The 26959-nt window shown below is 42.1% G+C and overlaps 2 protein-coding genes and 1 long non-coding RNA gene across 6 annotated transcripts in view; 2 read left to right on the plus strand and 1 right to left on the minus strand.

Annotated features, from left to right (window-relative positions):
- Positions 1-9436, plus strand: LOC110535799 (aldehyde dehydrogenase 1A1). Of its 2 annotated transcripts, none has more exons than XM_021621087.3 (14): positions 1-418; positions 1940-2079; positions 3383-3487; positions 3686-3826; positions 3982-4111; positions 4721-4782; positions 4948-5076; positions 6482-6595; positions 6823-6925; positions 7086-7270; positions 7466-7630; positions 7735-7892; positions 8206-8280; positions 8387-9436. In XM_021621087.3, the coding sequence occupies exons 1-14, from the start codon at positions 361-363 to the stop codon at positions 8457-8459; spliced, it is 1638 nt and encodes a 545-aa protein (XP_021476762.2). In that variant the 5' UTR covers positions 1-360; the 3' UTR covers positions 8460-9436. The 2 variants fall into 2 exon arrangements, with proteins under 2 accessions (XP_021476762.2, XP_021476763.2); XM_021621088.3 differs by having other exon boundaries at positions 1943-2079.
- The window catches only part of LOC149979609 (uncharacterized), a 300792-nt gene that overhangs the window by 169352 nt on the left and 104481 nt on the right, over positions 1-26959 (plus strand). The window lies entirely within an intron of this gene.
- The window catches only part of LOC110535040 (transmembrane channel-like protein 2-B), a 22153-nt gene continuing 3580 nt past the window's right edge, over positions 8387-26959 (minus strand). For both annotated transcript variants that reach the window (XM_090189129.1, XM_090189128.1), the window contains exons 5-20: positions 22845-22935; positions 22507-22588; positions 22297-22403; positions 22038-22136; positions 20904-21046; positions 20341-20488; positions 19426-19620; positions 14744-14923; positions 14148-14306; positions 13836-13964; positions 11655-11722; positions 11307-11546; positions 11102-11227; positions 10865-10943; positions 10578-10707; positions 8387-10358 (exon numbers count right to left, since the gene is read on the minus strand). In XM_090189129.1, coding sequence (XP_090045255.1) covers positions 10129-10358; positions 10578-10707; positions 10865-10943; positions 11102-11227; positions 11307-11546; positions 11655-11722; positions 13836-13964; positions 14148-14306; positions 14744-14923; positions 19426-19620; positions 20341-20488; positions 20904-21046; positions 22038-22136; positions 22297-22403; positions 22507-22588; positions 22845-22935 — 2206 coding nt within the window. In that variant the 3' untranslated portion in view covers positions 8387-10128. The remainder of the gene's footprint in view (positions 10359-10577; positions 10708-10864; positions 10944-11101; positions 11228-11306; positions 11547-11654; positions 11723-13835; positions 13965-14147; positions 14307-14743; positions 14924-19425; positions 19621-20340; positions 20489-20903; positions 21047-22037; positions 22137-22296; positions 22404-22506; positions 22589-22844; positions 22936-26959) is intronic.

Consider the following 26959-nt stretch of genomic DNA (forward strand, 5'->3'; position numbering starts at 1 on the left):
CCAATGCAAAGGTGACGGGGAAAGACAAGAGGTGGCTCTCACATCAAAAAAATGACATGCTGCATTTCACGGTCATGGAAGCTGAGCGGTATGCGTGCTTGCCTCGCGGCCAGTGTACAACAAGCGTGGTGTGTAAAGTGGAAATTAGGGATTGGTTCTGTTTGAACAGTGATTAAGTGTATGGGCCCAAAGGCGTGGGTCCCTGGTGGGTGCGACAGCTACGTGGTTCTCTGTTGGTCCCAGTAAGAAGTGGGTATTTTTTTTTACCAGTGAGTGCAACTATATAAGAAGGGTGGTGGGTCTGCGTTGGGTACTTTTGCCTTTCTCAAATTTGGGGCTGCTGTGAAGAGAGTTGAAGACATGCCGGTGATTGGAGTTGAGAACGTTCAATCTGCAGGTGCACCATCTGCATGCACAGGTAAGACAGCCAAACTCAGGTCCATTGCGTCCAGTCATTTATTTGTTTCTCACAGTCTGCTAATGCCATACGTCACAAGTCAAGGTTAATTAAGTGATAATACATGTACATTATTCTTGTGTAAATAACCTGTTTTTCTTGACATACCATAATTATGTTTGGTATAAAGTTTGGATTTAGAAACTATTTGGATTTCATTTTAAAATTAAACTTAAAAATACTTTTCACATCAAGTGAAGACAGAAAAATAACTTTAACTTTTTTCTTCGGGAGTACATGAAAATGGATACATTTTCTGTAAATGTGACTTGGATTTTATAAGAATGTCAGCCGATTCCGAAAACGACTGCTGTGAAATATTATCCATGAACTATAATAGGCTAATACATTTTGAATTCTGTGTCTTTCTCAAGTAGTGCTTCAAAATGCAGAATCAGTTACAAATCAGTCACAATCAGAGTAATGTTCATGAAAACACAATGTCAATACGATACATCGTTTCTAAAGTATTTTTTCCCAAGTAAACTTTTTTAAGACACCATTTTAACTAATTGTTAAATTGAACATGTTACACACATGACTAGCAATGAAATCCTGGGTCACTTAAAATAGTCCAGTTTTCTTGTCGTAAAAAAATTTGGGTCACAAAAAAACCAGCTCTATCAACATATTTGCCAACTACTGTCCGACAAGAAACATTTGTCATTCGTGTCCAATAACTAAACAGTTTTGTGTTCATTAGGAGACACAACAGGTGTCCTCCCTGTTTCAGTCCATGTGATGCCAAAAGTGACATGATAATGATGTTTGAAAAAGTGGACTGAAAACATTTTTAAAACCCTTTGCAATGGAAAACAAAAATCAGCATTTTTTCCAGGGAGTTCCTCCATGTTTCACTCTGTTTTGTTTAATTTAGTGCCTAATAAACATGACCCTGCTGTCCTCAGGTTCCCTCTGTAGCCTAATGAGATGAGATCAGGGCTCTGGAGCCAGCACCGCCAGCCCCGACTTTATGGTGCCAGTCGCGACCTCTGACCCCTTAGTGTGAGGCAGTAGCAGATGCCAATATCTAATTTGGCACAATTTTCATATGGTATATTCTGTAGGGAAGACAATTACATAGGGATGACAACGTTTGCACACTTGCTCTTGCGAGTACTATGTGCGCTCACACGGGCACACACATTGCTTGTATTGCTTTTAGTAGATTTTACTGTGTTATTTTTACTTTTGTGTGTTGCCTTTCTCTTTTCGTAGTTTGGAAACTTGATTGGTCGGTTTGATTTACTTAAATGTCCACCAACCACGTCTCTTTGATAGAACCCGTCACTGTGAAGTTCTCACAGGTTCTCACCATCCCTCCAATCAGGTTGAACAATGCAAATCACCCCCTTCCACAGGTTTGCCTATTGTCCAATCAGTGCCTCTCAATGAGAGGAAGGGGCAGGAGACGGTAGGTGGGATGGGAGAGGGGCATGTGTTCAGCCCAGTGTCATACAATTTCACCTTTCGCTGTCCCAGTAGGAAAACAGGGCAACATGAGCTCCGAGCCTGGAAACTGCCAGAACCACCAGGACCATGATCCGGACCACGGAGACGCCGGGCCAGCCAAACAGACCATGCCCATGCCCGTCCCTAACCTGGAGGTCCAGTACACTAAGGTCAGCTGGAACAATCTTTATAGCTAATGTAGTATGTCATTATGTTTGTGTAGGTTATGTATTCTCTTTTGCTTTTTGTTTTAAGTGTTGAATTTTGTGGAGTACTTTGCTGCTAAAATCCTCTATGCATCATTAGTTTTAGGAGTATTTTGTAGTATATTGGGTGGTGAAAAAACTTTTGCTACAGTGAATATCACACAGTATGTTGTGAAGTCCAGTCTTTTTCCAGATGTCCCCTCTCTAAATCTTCAGCTACAAAATGCTGTCTAAACATCTCCATGCGCTGATGCATTTGATTTATAATGGCATATTTCATTAATAGTTCTTCATGAATACTTTGTGTGTGTGTGTGTGTGCGTGCGTGCGTGTGTGTGTGTCTGTCTATTGGAGATGTAGTAGAATAATTGTGGTATTTACATCCCTTTGGCAAGACGGTTCCCAGGAGCAGAGGAAGTCAGTAAACTGTTTACTATGATCTTATCAGAAAGTTTATTACAGTAGAGTTACCACAATTTATTACTTTAATATATTGACTTACCAACAACAGTCAGATGCATCTAATCAAGTGAAAGGATTTAATCCAAGGTTAATCTTCCTTATACATTAAACAGAGATCTGGTCAGGACAAAGCTATAAAACATGCTCTACTGAGGATAAAAATCTAACTCATTGTTATGGAGTCTGTTCCCTGAAATGGAAAACTATGCTCTCTGCCAGAGGCCCGTGGTCATGGATGACAGGAGGGAAGGGCGTTCATTAGCCTGGTCCCAGATCTGTTTTCTCTATATAGCCAACTCCCATGGTCACTGTTTTGTTATGTTTTGGCATGTCAATTCCCATAGTTGTCAAGACAACGCAAACAGATCTAGGATCAGGATAGGAGTTCATTGACACAGGAGTGTTTGTGTGTAGTGTACAGTATACACTGAGTGTACAAAACATTAAGGACACCTGCTCTTTCCGTGACATAGACTGACCAGGTGAATCCAGGTGAAAGCTATGATCACTTACTTATGTCACTTGTTAAATCCACTTCGATCAGTGAAGATGACGGGGAGGAGAACAGCATAAAGAATGATTTTTAAGAGTGACATGGGTCGTGTATGCGTGCCATTCAGAGGGTGAATGGGCAAAGGGGAGATGCAACTCAATATTAGGAAGGAGTCCTTCTTGTTTTGTACACTCAGTGTACAGCACCAGCTTGGGGTTTGTTGGGTCTGTGTGCAAGGCCTTTTCATTAGTGAGGTTTTTACTAACGTCATCTGTTTTGCTGTTGTGTCTTTCTGTGATTTGGGGAGATCAGATATTCATTGATAACGAGTGGCATGAGTCCTGCAGCGGACGGAAGATGCCAGTTCACAACCCTGCCACTGGAGACCTGCTGTGTGAGGTAGAGGAGGCAGACACCGTGAGTGACATTGTCAATTAGTCAAACAATCAATCAATACATTTTTTTTGTGTATGGTTCTTTGAGTACGGTTGAGAAAGAGAGAGAGAGAAAAAGGGGGGGTGTTTGTGCGCTTGTGTCTATTTGTGTGCCTGTGTGACCTTCGTAAGTGTGCCTGTCTGTGTGGATGTGTGTGCCTAACTTTCCTTTCATACCTAGGAGGATGTGGACAAGGCGGTCCAGAGTGCTAGGGCAGCCTTCCAGCTGGGGTCTCCATGGCGATGCATGGATGCGTCCGACAGAGGGCTGCTGCTCAACAGGCTGGCTGACCTGGTGGAGAGGGATCGCCTCCGACTGGCTGTGAGGACCACACACACACACACACACACACACACAGTCTAACACTGCAAGTGCTCAACAACCATATGTCCCACATGTCCCATACCTGGGCTCAATATTTGTTATGCATTTGCTAGATGTTGCTGAGGAGTTCTGTTTAATATATATGTACTCAGACGTTGGAGGCTCTTGACTCAGGGAAGATCTTCCTCATGGCATACTTTGTGGATCTAATGGCCACTGTTAAAACCCTGCGTTATTATGGAGGATGGGCCGACAAGATACAAGGCAAAACCATTCCTGTAGGTGAGTTAATCCCCAAACACTTTAATTTGACCATCTCCCAAATATGAGATCATATCCACCCGATTGACATGAATATATTGTATATATATATCTATTGTATTAAATTATGTGTATCAACAATTGTATTTACATACCGTACCAGTCAAAAGTTTGGACACACCTACTCATTCAAGCGTGTTTCTTTATTTTTACTATTTTCTACATTGTAGAACAATAGTGAAGACATAAAAACTATGAAATAACACATATGGAGTCATGTTATAACCAAACAAGTGTTAAACAAATCAAAATATATTTTAGATTTGAGTTTCTTCAAAGTAGCCACCAGAAACTAAGAGTGTGCAAAGCTGTCATCAAGGCAAAGGGTGGCTACTTTGAAAAAACTTGTTTAACACTTTTTTTGTTACTACATGATTCCATGTGTTATTTCATGGCTTTAATGTTTTCACTATTATTCTACAGTGTACAAAATAGTAAAAATAAAGAAAAATCCTTGAATGAGTAGGTGTGTCCAAACCTTTGACTGGTACTGTAACAATTATGAAATAGTTTCAAAGGCCAGAACAGCAGTCTTACTGCCCAAATTCCTTTACATGCCATTGTCTTCAGATGGAGAGTATTTTACCTACACACGACACGAGCCCATTGGGGTGTGTGGACAAATAATTCCAGTAAGTAAATCCCCTTTGTGTGTGTGTGTGTGTGTGTGTGTGTGTGTGTGTGTGTGTGTGTGTGTGTGTGTGTGTGCGTGCGTGCGCGCGTGCGTGCGTGCGTGCGTGCGTGCACGTGTGTCCTTAGCTCTCATATAACCCATACCTTTGCTCCTCTGAACTCAGTGGAATTTCCCTGTGATGATGTTTGCCTGGAAGGTCGCTCCAGCTCTGTGCTGTGGGAACACTGTAATCATCAAACCAGCTGAACAGACACCACTAACAGCCCTGCACATGGCCTGCCTTATCAAAGAGGTAGACTACACACATGTGAACATCCACCTCTAATACGTCAGAGGTATTCTCACAACACATTAGCCGCACACTGTTGTGCTTAACTCAACGACTATTACTCACCCTCAACCTCAAGGATGAAGTGTGTTTTTTCCCCCCGTTTTAATCTGGCCCCGCTCTTTACCCTTATGTGAAATCACCCTGTTAATCACCCTGTCATCTCAGATTTTCAAAATATGCTTTACAGCCGAAGCTAGACAAGCATTTGTGTAAGTTTATCGATAGCCTAGCATAGCATTTTGTCCAGCTAGCAGCAGGTAACTTGGTCACGGAAATCAGAAAAGCAATCGTTTACCTTTGATGAGCTTCTGTTGTTTTCACTCACGAGACTCCCAGTTAGATAGCAAATGTTCTTTTTTTCCCAAAATATTGTTTTTGTAGGCGAAATAGCTCCGTTTGTTCTTCACATTTGGCTGAGAAATCGCCCGGAAATTGCAGTCACAAAAACACCGAAAAATATTCCAAATTAGCTCCATAATAACGACAGAAACATGGCAAACGTTGTTTATAATCAATCCTCAAGGTGTTTTTCAAATATCTATTCGATAATATATCCGTCGGGACAGTTCCTTTTTCTCTAGGACCGATTGGAATAATGGCTACCTCTGTATTTTACGTGAGAGTCACTATGGGAGCCATCAGGTGACCACTTGCGCAATGTAGCCGCTTACGGGTATTCTTCAACATAAATGCGTAAAACTACGTCAGACACCTTCGGAAATATGGAGAAAGAGTAATCTGGTTGATAGCCCATTCACTGCTCAATAGGGACGCATTGGAACGCAGAGCTTTCAAAACATGAGGCACTTCCGGATTGGATTTTTCTCAGTCTTTCGCCTGCAACATCAGTTCTGTTATACTCACAGACAATATTTTTACAGTTTTGGAAATTTTAGAGTGTTTTCTATCCTAAGCTGTCAATTATATGCATATTCTAGCATCTTGTCCTGACAAAATATCCCGTTTACTACGTTTACCCGTTATTTTTCCAAAAATTAAAATACTGCCCCCTAGTCACAAAAGGTTTTAAACACTTTGAAATTTGACATTTGGAAGAACTTCGTAATTTGACGATTTAGAAACATGGATGAACATCTAATTCTGAAGTGAGACTATGAGAGCTGGTAGAACTAGCTAATGGCATAATGTTGTTGAGGCACGTCCATAATTAATGATTCCAAAATCAGACATTTTAAAAATATAGACCTGAGTTAATAAGATCATGTTGTGTTGGTCTCTTTCATTCTGTCTCTGTGTGTGTGTGTGTGTGTGTGTGTGTGTGTGTGTGTGTGTGTGTGTGTGTGTGTGTGTGTTGTGTGTGTGTGTGTGTGTGTGTGTGTGTGTGTGTGTGTGTGTGTGTATCCAGGCTGGTTTTCCCCCGGGCGTGGTGAACGTGCTGCCAGGATACGGTCCAACAGCAGGCAGTGCCATTGCTCATCATATGGACATTGACAAAATAGCATTCACTGGATCAACTGCTGTACGTATTCAGAGAATGACCCATTCACTTTCAATCATGACACATGTCACTGATCACCCAAACCTTAATTCACAATATCCTTCCTGTTTGGTCCAGATTCTGACGTAATCTCCTAAACCAATAGCCCAGTGCCCTCCCCATTTGGTGTGAATGGTTACCAGATAGGATGGGGGGTTTGGTATTAGTTATGTTGTAAATTGAGCATTTTTTCCTGTGGTGGTTTCCAGGTAGGGAAACTCATCCAGAAGGCTGCTGGTGACAGCAACCTGAAACGTGTCACTCTGGAGCTGGGCGGCAAGAACCCCAATATTGTCTTCGCAGACTGTGACTGTAAGTGTGAGTGTGTGCGTGTGTGTGTGTGTGTGTTTGTGCATACGTATGTTTGTCTGTGTGTGTTTCTGTGTATATGTTTTTGGGATGCGTTGAGTTTGTGTCTGTGTATACAAGTAAGTGTTCATGAACATAACATGAGTGTGTATGTGTGTTGTAGTGGAGTATGCAGTGGAACAGGCCCACAGTGGTCTCTTCTTCAACCAGGGCCAGTGCTGTCTGGCTGGCTCCAGGGTGTTTGTGGAGGACTCCATCTATGAGGAGTTTGTTTGTCGTAGCGCGGAAAAGGCCCGTAACAAGGTCCTGGGAAACCCACTGGTACCAGGAGTGGACCAGGGACCACAGGTAAGGTATAGTGGTAGAACACACTGTTATTCCTCAAATGGATAACAATAGCAGTACAGTCGAGTGAGTTCAGGACAGTCGAGTGAGTTTTAATATCAAAGTCGCAAGATGTGAGGCTTTCATATTAACACTTTTAGAATGACAGTCAAAGCTTGTGTGGTGATGATTTGTCGGATGTTCTCCTTGTTGGTGCAGATAGATCAGAAGCAGTTTGATAAGATCCTGGAGCTAATCGAGAGTGGGAAGAAGGAAGGGGCCACACTGGAGTGTGGGGGTGGGCCCTGGAACCGGAACAGCCTCTTCATCCAGCCCACTGTCTTCTCTAACGTCACCGACGACATGCGTATTGCCAGAGAAGAGGTAAACACACACACACATACATACGTGCATGCATGAGAATGCACAAATTCTGTCTCACTCTCTTTCTCTCCCCCTCCTCTCTTTCTCTCTCTTCTCTCGCTCAGATCTTTGGACCGGTGCAGCAGATCATGCGTTTTCGCAGCGTGAATGAGGTAATTCAGAGGGCCAACGCCACCCATTACGGCCTGGCTGCCGGAGTTTTCACCAATGACATCGACAAAGCCCTCACCGTGTCCTCAGCTTTACAGGCCGGCATGGTGTGGTATGTATGGACACCGCCAAAAGCTTTTGACCATATCGGGCAACATTTCCATCTGGCAAAAGAGCACAGATCTGTGCAAATTCTGTAAACCTCATTATAATCTGGCAACGTGATTTCATATGAAACACCTCTTCAACACTGTAGATTATAAAGACGTGATTAGTTATGGATTATTCAGTTTACTCAAATCTAGTTCAATAATCACATCCGTATAACGCACATTGTTGAAGGAATGTTTCGAATGAATTTACGCTGCCAGATTTTGTATTTCAAAGGTATTTGAACTGGGTCTTTGATTTCCTCTTTATCATAGGGTGAACTGCTACAATGCCATGAGTACCCAATGTCCCTTCGGAGGGTTTAAGATGTCCGGGAATGGGAGAGAACTGTGAGTGATTCCAGATTTCCAGATTTCTAGAATAAGACCAACATTAATTTATTCAATTAGTTTATCTTAGTTTCCTTATTGTTTGTACCATGTGTCTGGGTTTCAGAGGGGAGTATGCCCTCCAGGAGTACACAGAGGTCAAGGCTGTAACTATCAAAATCTCACAGAAGAACTCCTAAGATTTGCTGTACGGTACCATTCAAGTATTTCAGTGGGACTTCCACCGAAATTCTCTATGGACCGACTGGGAATTCTCAGCAACGACCCACAGACTATTGTATGCTATTAGACAAAACAGGGAGTCACTTTCTGTTTAAAACAGCTCTCACAGTGCTCAAGGTTGCCCAAAATTATCGTCACCATTTAGACGGGACAGCACCTAATCCGAAACAAGTTTGCATGCACAAACGGTTAACTTTGTCATCAATTGGAATCATTGATTTATCATATAAACTGCATCCCACTGGTTATTCTGGTCCAATTCGACAGAAAGACAATGTTTTTGGTATAATCTATCATTTGTAAACTGTATATGATCTATTTGAACAGTCCAGTAGTTTGAGATCCGTTGGAATGCTAATTGTGTGGTTTATAGTACATACTGTCTTGTCGTTGTCATTGCCAATGGATAGTGACGGTGTATTTCTGTAAATGTGTGTGTGTGTGTTTGCTTTTGTAAATCTCCCATAAGTAAGCATATAAAACCTGATTTATCTGGCATAGAGATTCGTAGACATATGTTGTAACTCTTGTATTTTATTGGTTGTAATAGCAAAACGGTAGCTTTTCGTACCTTCCAGGTTGGTGAAAACAGCCCAATAACACAATAGCCATCCAACCCTTTTCTAACTAGCTAATGGTTTTGTGTCTGGAAACAGAGATGGTAGTTTCTATGTAATAACGCTGAATCCGTGCAGGAAAATGCCACATCACCCATTTCTCTTTGGTTCTACTATTATATCCATTCCGCGTAAACGTGTCATGTGGCCTTATTTTGTGTAAAGTGACACCAAATTGCCCCGGGCCGACCAATAGCTCAATAACTCGGTCTTTGAGCCGTCTTTTTCCTTTTTAGTTAAGTTAGAGCACGTCACCGAATGTCACTTGTCAAATCTTGTGCATATATTTTTTATCAATAAAGAAACCTCTGATTATGTACTGGGCTTTGTTTTGTCACTTGAACACTTTATGACACTTTACACTGAATAAGGCCACGTGACAATTTCATGGGGAATGGATTTAACAGTACAGAACTAAAGACGAACAGGTAATGTGGTTATTTTCCAGCACTGATTCGGCGTTCTTACATAGAAGCGTCCATCTTCCGATTAACAAACCATGGGCTAATTGGGATGACAAGAAAGGATTGGGGGGGGGGGAACTACATTGGTAACTACTACTGTAGTTAAAACATAGTTATTACCCTGTTATTACCGAGTGTGAATGTAAAGTGCTGGAAGACAAAAAAAAGTACTACAAATGCATCTCTTACAAACTATTAACATACGATTTCAGACTGAAATGAGTAGAAGTTTAGATCTCTGCTGAGACAAATATAAATAAATAAACATTCCCTAAATTGGTCACAGAAAATCTCCTCATGTTGGAATTTTGGATGCTGTTATGTCATGATTGCGAGGGTGTTACAAATACTACCTACAGGCTTTAGATCTTTGGCCAGATTCCCAAACTTTTTCCGATGGAAAACAAGGAACTTTTCTTATTGGAGTTTCGGTCTGTTTTCTTACGTTTGGTACCTAATGAACACAACCCTGCTCTTCCCCTGCTTGTCTACAGCCTGATTTGTCAGGGTGGTATTGACATCCTAGCACCCTGGTTTTCACCTGTTTAGCGTCTAGAGGGAGGTGTCCCCCTCCCTCTGCCCCTCGCCGGCCCTGGGGGTGGTCCTCTGGCGTTTCCAGACGGCCCCCTTGGGCCTGGGGGATGGGTCACAGCTGCTTTGGGGTTTGGTGCAGCCAACGATACATCCTTCTGAATATTAACCCCCTTGCCATTGGCTGCTGCTCCTGGACGTTTTGCCACTTTGGGAGGTTTGCTTCCCTTCTCGCGCACTATCTCTGAAAAGGCGAAAAACGAATATACCTATATACATGTAGCTCTGCTGAGGGGCGATATTATGATACAATTCACTCAAAACAAACGGTTTCTTAAATTATGTTCATTAAGTGGGTCCACCGTTTTTTGTGAATTCCCAAAAAACATCCAGCCACTAGGTGGCACTGAGTGGAGACGGTAGGTAGGTAGGTAGGTAGGTAGAGTTGGCTATGTGAACTGACCTAGTGGGGGCTTCTCCTCCTCCGCAGCAGGTGGGAGCAGAGAGCGGTTGGGCAGGAGGTCCTCCAGGTCCTGCATCACCTGGTTGGTGTTCTCCTTGTTGTTCCTCCTGTTCTTCTCTTCATCTCTAGCCTAACCACAACGCAGATAATACTGTTGCTGTTTCTGCAATCCCCACATCAGCATTGTGTGCATGCATTGACCAACACGTACTTAGTAGCATTACATTGTTTACAGTAAATCATTTAAGGCTTGAGAGACAGCAGTTTAGGTGATCATGCTCATTTACCATTTGCATCTTCTTCTTCAGTTCCAGGTTGGCATTTTGATAGTTTTTAGAGGTCGCATTCAGATAGTAGATGGCCAACCTGCCACAGGATCACAGAAAACGATTTAACCTGTTTTAAACATGGCATGTATTATGATGATTATGATATTTTACTATGACCATATCTGTGTTGCTGTAATGTGTGTGTGTGTGTGTGTGTGTGTGTGTGTGTGCGTGTGTGCGTGTGTGTGTGCATACACCATCAGCAGCACTGCTGGTAAGATCAGCCCAGGATTAGTTGCGTAGGTGAAGATATTCCCAATGAATGCTGGTAGGTCGTTCTCTATAGTCTCCATGACGACATTATACATTTGCTCCCTTCCGCTGGTAGACAAGAGATCAGCATTAGATGTGTGCCTAGTGTGTGTGTGTATGTGTGTCTGTGCGTGTGTATGAGAGACACCTGAAGGGGCCACAGTCGAAGGAGGGCGGCAGGGTCATTATGGTGTAAACCACAGGCAGAAGGCTGAGGAAGAGCACCAGGAGGAGGAGGCCCATGTAGAAGTTGTTGGATTTAGAGGCCTTGAAGACCCTCTCATGGGGAACGTTACAGCTCATCACTGCCCAGCACTGGTAATACATGGAGGTGAGGAGACGCAGGACGTTCAACCCTACCAGGCCAGGGGCGTAGAACGCACCCATCCTGAAACAAACACAAATACAGAAATGTGACTCTTATCGCAGATCAACACAACTTACAGGGTTTGTGGAAATGTGTTGATGGTTTATGGGGTGTCTCATATTTACTCACCAAATCATTCCTTGATTGAATATTAATCCAAGCACGTTGCCGCTGATGTCAAACTCTCCATACGACGGCTAGAATCACATACAAAAAAATATTGCAAATCATGTTAAATAATGTAAACGTAATTCTATTCTCTCTCCCTCTTTCTCTCCCATAGTAATTAACTTAACGGGGCAGTGTCCTGTGTCACTACGTGAAGGATCACCTATCTTGCCGGATGTCACTGTGTTGTATCACTGTTCATTTTGTCAGCATTTTTTTTGTTTTAGTCTTAGTCCTTTGACTAAAATAGCTTTTATTCTTAGTCCCATTTTAGCCCTTACATGCTTCGTAGTTTTAGTTTATCAGTCAATTAAAACTCTGGACAATTTTTGGGGGGCAAATAACAGCGATTCCCTTAAAATGGGGAATCTAAGCTTTCCAACAACGCCAGAATTATTACTGTACTCCTCATATTCAGCAAATAACAGTAGCATTTCCAATAGCCGACCACGAGAGCGGCAACAAAAGCGCACATAGTAATTGAGCTTCTGATGTGATCAAAGCAAAAATAGCCTATATGAAAGTAAGAAAGAGTAAACATCATTTTTTCTAGTTGAGGTTAGTTACAATCTGCAATCGTTCAAAGGCGAGACGAGTGACTGCCTGGTAGCTTTGTTTGTGGAGGAGGGCCAGGCAGATCAGCTCATGCAGCCGCGCAACTGAAAGACCAATGAGAGGATTGTATTTTATTCTGCAAAGGCATGGTTATGATTGGACAAAACAGATCAAAAGGAGCTTCATGTGCAATTGAATGTCCATTAGTCTCACATGGAGGTCCCGTCTCGTTACATTGTCATCAACTAAAATGAAAAGTCATTTGTAATAGTTCTATTTTTTTTCAGGGCATCTTGTCTCGTTATCGTCATTCGTTTTCATTGTTTTCAGTTTTCAGGAAAAATAGGTTGTTGCTGAATGTTTTCTGTCATAATTAGTGTTGACGAAATGAACACTGAGGTATCAAGTTTACTTGGAACAAACACATAATGTACTCCCACTTGCAATAAGCAAAGAAAAACACTAATATTGAGTATTTACATATGTGGTGTATAACCTTGAAACAAGAATATAATTACACACAAATGAAGGGATTAACTGTGAAGAATGATGTATTGATATTGAGTAACTCTACCTTGTTACCATACTATTACCATGTTATTACCACTTTATCCCATATTGTAATGTAAAATGAGACAGGTAGCCTAGCTGGTTCAAATCCCCAAGCCAACTAGTTGAAAAATCTGTCGATATGCCCTTGAGCAAGGCACTGAACCCTAATTAAGTGTCTGCTAAATGACTAAAATGTTTTTAAAAATGTAATGCTACTGTGGGATTCTGTGTTTTACATTATAGCCATTACCATATATATGATTAAATATTATCTGATGTTGGCTGTTTGAAGTATCTGCATTTGTGCACTTGAGCATCATCATTAGATTAAACAACTGATTGCTACATCTACTTGCCTGTTTGTGTGTGTGACAAGAACTGAGTAACATGGTGTGACCTGCATGTTGCAAAACTGTAGATAACAGCCCAGCAGATGCTTTGTCCTTGTGTTTGTATGTGACAATATTGAGCACATGGTGTGACTTGCTGTATCTTACAAAGTTGTGGTTAATCAGGTATAGGGAGGGGTGGTCATCACGAGGTTTAAATGAGATGGACAAATACTGAACAACACAATAGCAGGAACTGAGCAACTGTTATAACTAGGGGGTGATACCAGAACAGTGAGAATCTATACATTGACAGAGGGTTGACTCCAAGAAGCGCCAAGAGGTGGGACCAGCCTGAGCGCCTGCGATAGGCTGAGCAAGTCTAAACCACGCTCAGCCTCTACTGTGATAGACATAGTTCCAACCCGTCTGTTGGCCTATCACAGCTGTTTTCTTACATCCTGTCAGTTCCCTGTTCTGCCCTGCGTGGTATTACAGTGAGCCCGTATATACGAAAGTTGCATTTGCCATTTATTGCTTAGCTAATAAAATTACATAGAGTACAATCAGTGACTCAGTGTTATAACTTGTTCTGATACCAGATTCGAATTGACGCAACCCTAACACTACCAAAAACGATTATAATAAAATGGGAACACACACACACATACAGTGGTCTGTAATGCTTTGATAGCCTAGCACGTACAAATCCAGCCTCCAGGTCCCAGCACCAGCAGTAGTTGAGGAATCGCACGATCATGGCTCGCAGGAAGTCACCAATCAGGATGGTCATATACGTCACCTGGATGTCAGAGACGGTGAGCTTCACAAACTCCTAGAGATACAGCACAGAAAGAAAACTAAACAGGAAACACCCGGCATGTCACAGACAGCCTCAGTCATATCACTGATGTACAATGAAGGGAACTTTTTCCTGCTCAGGTCAGGTGGAGGAAAAACCAGGATGAAAAACTCAGTGACGAAGGGAAAACGGAGGAAGAACGCATGGAAGCCTCACTATGCCAACGGCGGTCTCCCAGCACGGCCCTCTGATGACATCAGCAGGGTGGATGTCTGGAGGGGGGATGTCAGTAGTGTTGTGGTAGGAGCTATAGTTGGAATAGTACTCATTCAGTCCCCAGATAGTGGCATTCCTAATAGACTTCTCCTTTTCCAACTGTACACATGTTAACACACAAAGACAGGTTCAGGTGAGTAAGTCAAATACACATGCGTACAATATGTACTGAACACACCATCACACACACACACACACAGACACAGACACACACACACACACACACACACACACACACACACAGTGGCAGTTCTAGCTTGTATGGCTAGAACCGCCTGCCTATCTCACAAACTAGAATCAGGGAGCCCACTCCGACAAGGTTAATTGACCCACAGTCCCATAAGGTGACATGATATCATTGACGTGACATGCAAATGGGCGCTAGAAAACCAATTGCGCAAGATGCCGTCCTGGGTGGGAGCCCATGTTGCCTATTCCTAAATCCGCCACTGCACACACACACATACATACATACAGGTGAATAAACACACACATATGCATTTGCAGGTACATGCCACTGACATACTGTCTGGTACCTTTGCGTTGACTTCGTCAAAAAGGGCGAACAGAAAGGTGTAGAGGTTCCCGAGGAACAGGGCAAAGATGCGGCCCAGTTGCCACTTGAGGGCGATACGAGGGTGGTACTCCTCCAGCTCAGCGATGGTCTCAAAGAGAGGGGGGCACACCAGCCCCAGCAGTGACATCACAAACTCCACCTGGAAGGTAACACACAACCAATCACCGGGATGAAGGCTAGAAAAACAATTTATTTGTAAAGAGATATTAGCATTCATTATAATTTTAAGCTTTAAATTCATTAACATTTATAACATAGCCTATATCATTTAATTTATAAAGTATGTGTAACATTTATAAAAACATGTACAATCCTTTCAATGGCTTATTCATTAAAGTTATTAAGTGAAACCGAAGCGTGGTAATACTTTACAGGGTAAAAAATCATTTTAAGTGGTCCTTATTTCAGTGTAATTACATATGTAATTTGAAATGCAATGACCCTTCACTAATCCCCGCCCAGAGTGCACTCACAGATAGGTAATTAGAGCCTATTGAGCCTCCGACTTTAGTAATCTCGATCATCTAGCACATCTGTCCACGAGAGATGTACAACCTTGTGACAGTTGTTACTGAATCGGATGCAGCTGAGAAGAAGCGAAACATTGAATTGGTAAATTTAGTGGAAACTTGCACGTATGTAACAAGCACAGTAACAAGCATTTGTTGTTACAGGTCTGTAATTACAGACTCCATTTACCACCAGTTAAATGTTTTTATTAGAGTGTAACTTTGATTTATTACAATTTACTACAATACTTGTTATTGTAATTACACAAATTAAATCTAGAATCGGCTTCCTATTTTGCAACAAAGCATCCTTCACTCATGCTGCCAAACATACCCTCGTAAAACTGACTATCCTACCGATCCTTGACTTCGTCATTTACAAAATAGCCTCCAGCACACCTTCAGCAAATTGGATGCAGTCTATCACAGTGCCATCTGTTTTGTCACCAAAGCCCCATATACTTCCCACCACTGCGACCTGTATGCTCTCGTTGGCTGGCCCTCGCTTCATATTCGTCGCCAGACCCACTGGCTCCAAGACATCTATAAGTCTTTGCTAGGTAAAGTCCCGCCATATCTCAGCTCACTGGTCACCATAGCAGCACCCACCTGTAGCACACGCATCAGCAGGTATATTTCAATGGTCACCCCCAAAGTAAATTCCTCCTTTGGCCGCCTTTCCTTCCAGTTCTCTGCTGCCAATGACTGGAACGAATTGCAAAAATCACTGAAGCTGGAGACACATACCGCCCTCTCTAACTTTAAGCACCAGCTGTCAGAGCAGCTCACAGATCACTGCACCTGTACATAGCCCATCTGTAAATAGCCCATCCGTAAATAGCCCATCCAACTACCTCCTCCCCATACTGTTATTTTTTTCTCTCTTTTGCACCCAAGTATCTCTACTTGCACATTCATCTTCTGCACATCTATCACTCCAGTGTTTAATTGCTAAATTGTAATTATTTCGCCACTATGGCCTATTTATTGCCTTACCTCCCTTATCTTACCTCAATAGCACACACTGTATATTATACTTTTCTATTGTGTTATTGACTGTATGTTTGTTTATTCCATGTGGAACTCTGTGTTGTTGTTTGTGCCTCACTGCTTTGCTTTATCTTGGCTAGGTTGCAGTTGTAAATGAGAACTTGTTCTCAACTGGCCTACCTGGTTAAATAAAGGCAAAATTAAAAATGTAAAAATAAAAATTACACTGTAATAAGGACCACATCAAATGAAGTGTTACCCTTTACAGTACGATATATTTTGAATCTTGTGTTCTGAAATGTTTTTCATCTGTTCCCATAGTTGAACCCTTTTTGGTTCCAGGTAGAACCCTGGGGTTATTCCAAGGTTTCACCTATGTGTTCTAAATAGCACTTTTTTTTCTAATACTGAAGAAAACAGGACAAACACAAATGTACATTTCCGGCTCACTGCATTTGATGAGATGAACCATAACACAGCATGTACAGTGCTTGCAAATGTATTCAGACCACTTGGATTTCTTCACATTTGATAGTGTTACAAAGTGGTATAGAAATGGATTGTAATTGTTTTGTCAACAATCTACACTAAATACACTGTAATGTCAAAGTGGAAGAAGAATTCCTGTGCTTAGCTCCACCGCGTTTTCTGAAAAACTCCTTTGTGTTTGCCGACGTCAAGTACACCCATACCATGATGCAGCCACCACCATACTTGAAAATAAGGAGGCAGTTACTCAGTGATGTGTTGTGTTGGATTTGCATTTATGCCCAAAAGGTGTATTCCTTTGCTTTGATATTTTGCAGTATTACTTTAGTGCCTTTTGGATTATTTGTATTCTTCTTTTCGCTCATTTAGGTCATTGTTGTGGAGTCACTACAATGTTGTTGATCCTTCCTCAGTTTTCTCCCATCACAGCCATTGAGCTCTGTATCTGTTTTAAAATCATCAATGTCCTCATGGTAACATCCTTGAGCAATTTCATTCCTGTCCTGTCCTGCAGCTCAGTTCAGAAGGACTCTATCTATGATGTGTCTGGGTGGTTTAATACATCATCCACAGCATAATTATTAAATTGACCATGCTTAAAGAGATATTCAATGTCTGATTTGTTATTGTTACCCATTGGGGCGGCAGAGTAGCCTAGTGGTTAGAGCGTTGGACTAGTAACCGGAAGGTTGCAAGTTCAAACCCCCGAGCTGACAAGGGTACAAATACGTCGTTCTGCCCCTGAACAGGCAATTAACCCACTGGTCCTAGGCCGTCATTGAAAATAAGACTTTTTTCTTAACTGTCTTGCCTAGTTAAATAAAGGTAAAATAAATCTACCAATCTTTATGAGGGTTTCGAAAAGATCCCTGGTCTTTGTAGTTGAATCTGTGATTGAAATGCAATACTTGACTGAGGGACCTTACAGATGTTGTATGTATGGGGGACAGATGAAAGGTTAGTCATTAAAAATCATGTCAACCACTATTATGTCACACAGAGTGAGTCCACGTAACTTACAGTGGCAAGAAAAAGTATGTGAACCCTTTGGAATTATCTGGATTTCTGCAAAAATTGGTCTTTAAAGTCACAACAAGAGACAAACACAGTCTGCTTAAACTAATAACACAGAAATTATTGTATTTTTCAGGTCTATATTGAATGCATCATTTAAAGATTTGCAGTGTAGGTTGGAAAAAGTATGTGAACCCCTAGGCTAATGACTTCTCCAAAAGATAATTGGAGTCAGGAGCCAGTTAAACTGGAGTTCAATCATTGAGACGAGATTGGAGATGTTGGTTAGAGCTGCCCTGCCCTATAAAAAACACTCACAAAATGTGGGTTTGCTATTCAAAAGAAGCATTGCCTGATGTGAACCATGCCTCGAACAAAAGAGATCTCAGACGTGTTGACATGCATAAAGCTGGAAAGGGTTACAAAAGTATCTCTAAAAGCCTTGATGTTCATCAGTCCACGGTAAGACAAATTGTCTATAAATGGAGAAAGTTCAACACTGTTGCTACTCTCCCTAGGAGTGGCTGTCCTGCAAAGATGAATGCAAGAGCACAGCGCAGAACGCTCAATGAGCTTAAGAAGAATCCTAGAGTGTCCGCTAAAGACGTACAGAAATCTCTAGAACATGCTAACATCTCTGTTGACGAGTCTATGATACATAAAACGCTAAACAAGAATGGTGTTCATGGGAGGACACCACGGAAGAAGCCACTGCAGTCCAAAATCTTTGCTGCACTGTCTGTGGACAGATGAAACTAAAGTTGAGTTGTTAGGAAGGAACACACAACACTATGTGTGGAGAAAAAAAGGCCCAGCACACCAACATCAAAACCTCATCCCAACTGTCAAGTATGGTGGAGGGATCATCATGGTTTGGAGCTGCTTTGCTGCCTCAAGGCCTGGACAGCTTGCTTTCATTGACGGAAAAATGAATTCCCAAGTTTATCGAGATATTTTGCAGGAGTTTGTTAGGCTATCTGTCCGCCAATTGAAGCGCAACAAAAGTTGGGTGATTCAACAGGACAACGACCCAAAACACAGAAGTAAATCAACAACCGAATGGCTTCAACAGAAGAAAATACGACTTCTGGAGTGGTCCAGTCAGAGTCCTGACCTCAACCCGATTGAGATGCTGTGGCATGACGTCAAGAGAGCGGTTCACACCAGACATCCCAAAAATATAGCAGTTGAAACAGTTTTGTGAAGAGGAATGGTTCAAAATTCCTCCTGACCGTTGTGCAGGTCTGATCCACAACTACAGAAAACATTTGGTTCAGGTTATTGCTGCCAAAGGAGTGTCAACCAGCTATTAAATCCAAGGGTTCACATACTTTTCCCACTCTGCAATGTGAATGTTTACACAGTGTATTCAATAAAGACATGATAATGTATAACTGTTTGTGTGTAATTAGTTTAAGCAGACTGTGTTGTCTATTGTTGTGATCAGATAAAATGTTATGTCCAATTTATGCAGAAGTCCAGGTAATTCCAAAGGGTTCACATACTTTTTCTTGCCAATGTATGTGATTTGTTAAGCCACATTTAGCTTCTGAACTAATTTAGACTTGCCTAAACAAACAGGCTGAATAATTGTATATTTTTGCAAAGCACTGTATCTGATCAAAACAACTGTACCTGCCTCATTCTTTTCAAACCAGGAAAGCTCATCCTGATCTAGGTTGGCAAACTCCTGAGACCTCTTGACCACAAAATAGATGAGGAAGCCGCTGCCCCCCAGGCTGCAGAGGATTAAAAAGTTGGCTAGAACCCGCAGGAACCTTCGCAAGTGGATGTTCTCATCCTTCTGGTTCTCCTGTTCGTCTACTATGGATTCCTACCAAGAACAGTTCGGTCAGTGAGAAACACAGAGAATACTTTGTTTTGAAGATAGTAAGTGTGTAGGCTCATACGTGTAGTACCTTTTTTACGTGCATATGATTCTTGGGAGATTGAAGATAAGAGCAGGAGAAGGGATATTTGCAGAACAATGTTATGGGGAGATTCAATGCCAGGACAGCCCAAAAATATTTTAGGTATCTCAGATTGTTCTGGCAATTTTCACATATAAACTTCAATGCAGGAAGATGTTTGACATCATTTTTACATTTGTATCAAGAGTCATATTTCAGAAAATAATGATAAAATTATCAATTTTAGGCCCTTTTCAGACCTATACATGTCTCCTGTAAGACCCTATGATCTGTGATCCGTACATGATACAGACAACTTCGTGGTGCCATTGTTCTCCTTATAGTGTGCTCTAACATATGGAGTATGTCTAGATTCTGAAATACAATTATTCACATTCTAAAAAGGGCTTAAAATGCCCACTTTCATCATGATCTCCCCCTCCCCCCCCCCGCAAAAAAAATGTGATAACAATGTAAAAAAAAACATATCTAAGATCCTTTCTCCCAATGAAGTTTCTATGTGAGAATTATAACAATGTGAGATAGCCAAAATATTTCCAGGCTGTCCTGGTGTAGAATCATCCTATGTCATAAACAACAGGGCCTACTAGCTATGGATAAGAATTAGCTTCTGCTGTGATTACCTTAAAGCTGGTGGTGATTGAGGCATACTTGTTGTCGGCTGTCTCTGGGTTGCCAATGAGGTAATCCCAGCTGGTGAACATCTTAAATGCGAAGGTGAACTGTCCGTCATCCCCACCGTCTCCTCCCTCGTCCGAATTACGGGCCATCCTGAGGAACACAGAAGATGGATGTGACATACAGTACACTATACTGGGAGGGGGGGGTTGATTTTAGAGATGTGGGCAAGTAACTGGAGGGTTGCTGTTCGAATCCAAGTGCTGACTGAAAAAATGCGGAGGGAGTGAGCTGGCAATGGGAGGGTTGCTAGCATCAATATTTTAGATACGGGGTGTGAATGTGGATTATAATTTACTGTGTGTGTGTGTGTGTGTGTGTGTATGTGTGTATGTGTGTATGTGTGTATGTGTGTATGTATGTATGTATGTATGTATGTATGTATGTATGTATGTATGTATGTATGTATGTATGTATGTGTGTGTGTGTGTGTGTGTGTGCGTGCGTGTGTGTGTGCGTGTGTGTGTGTGTGTGTGTGTGTGTGTGTGTGTGTGTGTGCTTTACCCACGTTCTAATGACCACCATCAGGCTGTAGCCGAAGATGCCTACACCAACTAGTAGGTAGGAGAGAGGCAGTCTGAACTGGAGGACTCCGATGGTGCGCTCGTCATTATAGAAACCATAGAACAGAATAGAGTACTTGCAGTAACCCTGTTGGAATTAACCAAAAATAATCATGGATGTGTGAAAGCAATCCATCTCAAAGAAAGCGGATGTAGATGCAAAATGATAGTGACAGGTTCTTATGCCAAGGGCCAGCCCTGTCGAACACATTACACACCAGCAAACCAAGCACATAGGCATGTGACAAACCCAATCAAAGAATGGCAGGATCAGGTGGCGATACAGTGGTCTATGTATAGTTAGCAGGACCCCGCTATTGTGTGGTGGATATGACTGGATTCCTTTCATCAACTGCAGGGCATAACATTGTGTTTAATATTCGAATCAGCAAAACCTCTGTCATTACCAGCCGACAAAGATCTGAAATACAGGGAGAACACAAGCAACCATATTGCCTGCAAAAACCATCCCACTGAATAACTTATCAAGGGTCCATCAGAAAAGAGTTAAATACAGAGTTGCGTTCATTTGGACAACTTCCTCGACTTACTTTTCACTGCTGCCTGTTGCCAGTCGATGTTACCGGCACTAAAATAAGTTAGCAATTAATATTAAGACTGGGCAGGGTCTTGGCAGTTACCCTGTAGCTCAGTTAGTATAACATGGTGCTTGTTACGCCAGGGTAGTGGGTTTGATTCCCAAGACCACCACTATGTAAATGTATGCCGCATGACTGCAAGTTGCTTTAGATAATAGTGTCTGCGAAATGGCATACATTCTTACTGAAAATGTGTAACACTTCACTTAAAGCCTGCAAGTACAATGCATTATCATGCAGTTATTCATGAACATATATGACAGCTTATGTCTTAAAATCACATTTTTACCTGTATTTTAAAAGTACTGTATGACATCACATTGTATGTATGTTTTTTCATAGGAATAATCATATCAAGTAAACCTGAACCTGAAGTAGTTTAAGTCTAAACAAGGTTTCTAAATGTGACATCACAAGGCAATTGCTTGGAAGGAAGAGTGTCACTCCGAAGGAAGTATTAAGTCACTCCAAGATCCTCACACCAAAATCAAGGAGAACAGAGATGTCCATGGCTCTGTCCTGCTCTGCTCTGGGAACAGTTTTTCTGGGAATAGACCCATACGGAAGACCCATCATCACCTCCGGACAGTAGGAAAAGAGGAACAAAAAGAGAGGGAAGTGGGGATTGGGAGAATGAGACAGTGAGTCCTCCTTCGATATCTCTCCATATACTGACCAAATGTACTACAACAGTATTGCAAAACAATGGACTCTGCGCTGAAGGTAAAAAGCTGCTCACCTCTGGGAGAACCACAAGACCAAACATGAAGGCAAACAGGACCAAGTTTAAACCGTACATCCACCGCAAGAAGATGAAGTAGGAAGCCACAGATGACCCAAAGTGACCTGAGGGTTAGAGGTCAAACTCCAAAAGTGACATGATGAATAGATAAAACTACATGACATGAACAAGATAGTAACTGAAATAGCTTTAAATGGCGGTACCCACTTTCAACCTCTTTTATCTTTCTTTCCCACGGAATACAGGCTGTTTTGAAATTGTCAAAGTCACGGTTGAACTTGATCATTTTCTGAAGAAAAAGAAAAGGTTATGAGAGAATATTTGAAAAGACAAGTTAATCACAGAAGTATAGTTCCTGACTAACATATCAGGTTGTAACTGATGTGGGCAACAAACATTCCGCTAATGATATTATGGTCATGACAAATCATGAAGCTAATGATGAACTTATGATTAAAAGTTGTATTGTATGCACGTTATAACTTAAGTCTTAAAGTATATAAATGCATAATTGCGTGAAGTATGTGTGGACTGAGAAAAGTTACCTTAGCCATCATGACTTTGTAGGCATAGAGCTTCCTCCCTTTGCCCTTTCCCAGAGCCCCCTCGAACTCCTCCACAAACGCCTGGCATTCTCTACAATTTCAACCCATAAAAAAGGATGACCCGTCAACCAACAAAAAAAAACATATCAATCACTGGCTTGAAGAACCGCCAACCAATGAATCAACTTTTCAAATTTATAACAGGTGAATTTTATTTACCTTTATTTAACTAGGCAAGTCAGTTAAGAATAAATTCTTATTTTCAATGACGGTCTAGGAACAGTGGGTTAACTGCCTTGTTCAGGGGCAGAACGACAGATTTTTACCTACTCAGCTCAGGGATTCAATCTTGCAACCTTTCGGTTACTAGTCCAACGCTCTAACCACTTGGCTATCTGCCGCCCCAATCATGAATTAGTCACAATTAAATTAAGTAGATGAGAAAACAACCAATCCATCAATCAACACTGTAAATTACTAGTCAGGGAAATTTGGAGGAGGCCATGTGATGAAAGATTATCAACCTGGAAAGACCAGTGATGAGAGGGAATTGGCAAGCTACAGGCAGCTACAACTGCATGCATATTAGACAGTGTTGAGCTCATGAAAAAGTCAAGGCGTCTCATCTGTCTTAATACTGTACAGTGCTTGTGTCCTGACCTGTAAGTGACTGTCAGCTCACAACCCTGGCTGGTGAGCTGGCTGTGAGTCCAGCAGGCCTTGTTGATTTTTTAAAAATGTAACCCAACACTGTTAGAAACAAAAAAAAGTTCTAAAATGGTTTTAATGTTAAGTTAAAAGGATCTACCTGGAACCATAAAAGGGATCTTCTACTGGGACAAACTGAATAACTTTATATGGTTCTGGGTAGAACCCTTTTAAGAGTGAATGATAGGTGAATACTGGTCAGTGGAGATACACTCAAGTTGTGGAGATACAAGTGAGAAACTGTCTAAAAAAACAAACAATTCAAAGAACATCGATCAGCAAAGCCAATTCACGAAACTCCTAAATAGTTCAAAAGTAGTTTAAAGGATTTCACACAAACTCAAAAATAGGAAAATGTATCAGGCAATGTAGCATCAGACACAATTATGCTTTAATTTAATTAAACAAAAACATGTATAGTATATCACAAATAAGATGATAAATAACACACAGGTTGAATCAATGTTGTTTCCACGTCATTTCAATAAAATTAAGTTGAAACAACGTGAAATAATGGCGGTAGTGATAATGGTGCCGGAGGAGATGGCTGCCATTTTACTTTCCCCTAACCAATTGTGCTACTGTGTGTGTTTTATTGCGTTATTTGAAACTTATTTTGTACATAATGTTTCTGCCACCATCTCTTATGATAGAAAGGAGCTTCTAGATATCAGGACAGCGATTACTCACCCCATACTGGAAGATTTTTTTTTTCTTAACGAGTCTGACGCAAATGATTTACTCCAGAAACCCGACAAGGCCCTCATCCCCGTCATTAGCAGGAGAAAGAGACGGAGGTATCGGGGAGATAGGTCTCTGTGCCTTGTAAGGATCTGACGACGAGTGGGTAATCTGCCTTTACCATCGATCCTATTAGCCAACGTACAGTCGTTGGATTATAAAATAGACGAGCTACAAGCACGTATATCCTACCAACGGGACATTAAAAACTGTAATATCTTATGCTTCACAGAGTCATGGCTGAACAACGACATAAATAACGTACAGTTGGCAGCTTTACTAAAGCATTTTCGGCAGGATAGAACAAGACAAGGGGTGGCGGTCTATGTATATTTGTAAACAACAGCTGGTGCACGAAATCTAAGGAAGTCTCAAGGTTTTGCTTGCCTGAGGTAGAGTATCTCACGATAAGCTGTAGACCACACTATTTACCAAGATAGTTTTCATTTATATTCTTATTAGCTGTCTATTTACCACCACAAACCCATGCTGACACTAAGACAAGACTCAATGAGCTGTATCCGGCCATAAGCAAACAGGAAAACACTCATCCAGAGGCGGAGCTCCTAGTGGCCGGGGACTTTAATCCAGGGAAATTTACATCCATTTTACCTCATTTCTACCAGCATGTTAAATGTGCAACCAGAGGGGGAAAAAACTCTAGACCACCTTTACTCCACACACAGAGACGCAAACAAAGCTCTCCCTCACCCGGCAAATCTGACCATAATTCTTTCCTCCTGATTCCTGCTTACAAGCAAAAACTAAAGCACCCGTGTCTGGTCAATAAAAAAGTGGCCAGATGAAGCAGATGCTAAGCTACAGTCTAACACAGACTGGAATATGTTCAGCGATTCTTCCGGTGGAATTGAGGAGTACACTACATCAGTCACTGGCCTCATCAATGAGTGCTTTGATGACGTCGTCCCCACAGTGACTGTACGTACATACCCCAACTAGAAGCCATGGATTACAGGCAACATCCGCACTGAGCTAAAGGGTAAAGCTACAAATGGAAGCACAGCCGCGAGCTGCCCAGTGACACAAACCTACCAGATTAACTAAATTACTTCTATGCTTGCTTCGAGGGAAGTAATACTGAAACATGCATAAGAGCATCAGCTGTTCCGTATGACTGTGTGATCACGCTCTCTGTAGCCGATGTGAGTAAGTCCTTTAAACAGGTCAACATTCAGAAGGCCGCAGGGCCAGACGGTTTTACCGGGACGTGTACTTCGAGCATGCGCTGACCAACTGGCAGGTGTCTTCACTGACATTTTCAACCTATCCCTGACTACGTCTGTAATACCAACATGTTTCAAGCAGACCACCATAGTCCCTGTGCCCAAGAACACTAAGGTCACCTGCCTAAATGACTACCGACCTGTAGCACTCACGTCTGTAGCCATGAAGTGCTTTGAAAGGCTGGTCATGGCTCACATCAACACCATTATCGCAGAAATCCTAGACCCACTCCAATTTGCATACCGCCCCAACAGATCCACAGATGATGCAATTGTTATTGCATTCCACACTGCCCTTTCCCACCTGGACAAAAGAAACACCTATGTAAAAATTCTGTTCATTGACTACAGCTCAGTGTTCAACACCATAGTGCCCTCGAAGCTCATCAGTAAGCTAAGGACCTTGGGACTAAACACCTCCCTCTGCAACTGGATCCTGGACTACCTGACAGGCCGCCCCAGGTGGTAAGGGTAGGTAACAACACATCCGTCATGCTGATCCTCAACACAGGGGCCCCTCAGTGGTGCGTGCTCAGTCCTCTGCTGTTCTCCCTGTTCACTCAGGACTGCATGGCCAGGCACGACTCCAACACCATCATTAAGTTTGCCGATGACACAACAGTGGTAGGCCTGATCACTGACAACGATGAGACAGCCTATAGGGAGGAGGTCAGAGACCTGGCCGTGTGGTGCCAGGACAGCAACCTCTCCCTCAACGTGATCAAGACAAAGGAGATGATTGTGGACTACAGGAAAAGGAGGACTGAGTTGAGAGCTTCAAGTTCCTTGGTGTCCACATCACCAACAAACTATCATGGTCCAAACACACCAAGACAGTTGTGAAGACGGCACGAATAAGCCTATTCCCCCTCAGTAAACTGAGAAGATTTGGCATGGGTCCTGAGATCCTCAAAAAGTTCTACAGCTGCACCATCGAGAGTATCCTGACTGGTTGCATCACTGCCTGGTATGGCAACTGCTCTGCCTCTGACTGCAAGGCACTACAGAGGGTATTGCATCCGGCCCAGAACATCACTGGGGCCAAGCTTCCAGCCATCCAGGACCTCTATACCAGGCAGTGTCAGAGAAAGGCCCTGAAATTTGTCAAAGACTCCAGCCAGCCTAGTTACAGACTGTTCTCTCTGCTAACACACTGCAAGCGGTACCGGAGTACCAAGTCTAGGTCCAAAAGACTTCTTAACACTTATTTTCCTTGAAACTGCATTGTTGATTTAGGGCTTGTAAATAAGAATTTCACAACTGTTGTATTCGGCACATGTGACAAATACAATTGGATTTGTTTTGATTTGAATTGACATGTGTGCCAAGTGACAGTATAAACCTTCAGGAATGTGTAAAGTATTATAGGAAAGAGAAAAACAGCACAGCAAGAGCAAGTCCCCATGAGTCATGAAGGCAATC

The sequence above is a fragment of the Oncorhynchus mykiss genome, chromosome 11 (genome assembly GCF_057628025.1).
Source record: "Oncorhynchus mykiss isolate SJ-2025 chromosome 11, ASM5762802v1, whole genome shotgun sequence".
NCBI lineage: Eukaryota > Metazoa > Chordata > Actinopteri > Salmoniformes > Salmonidae > Oncorhynchus > Oncorhynchus mykiss.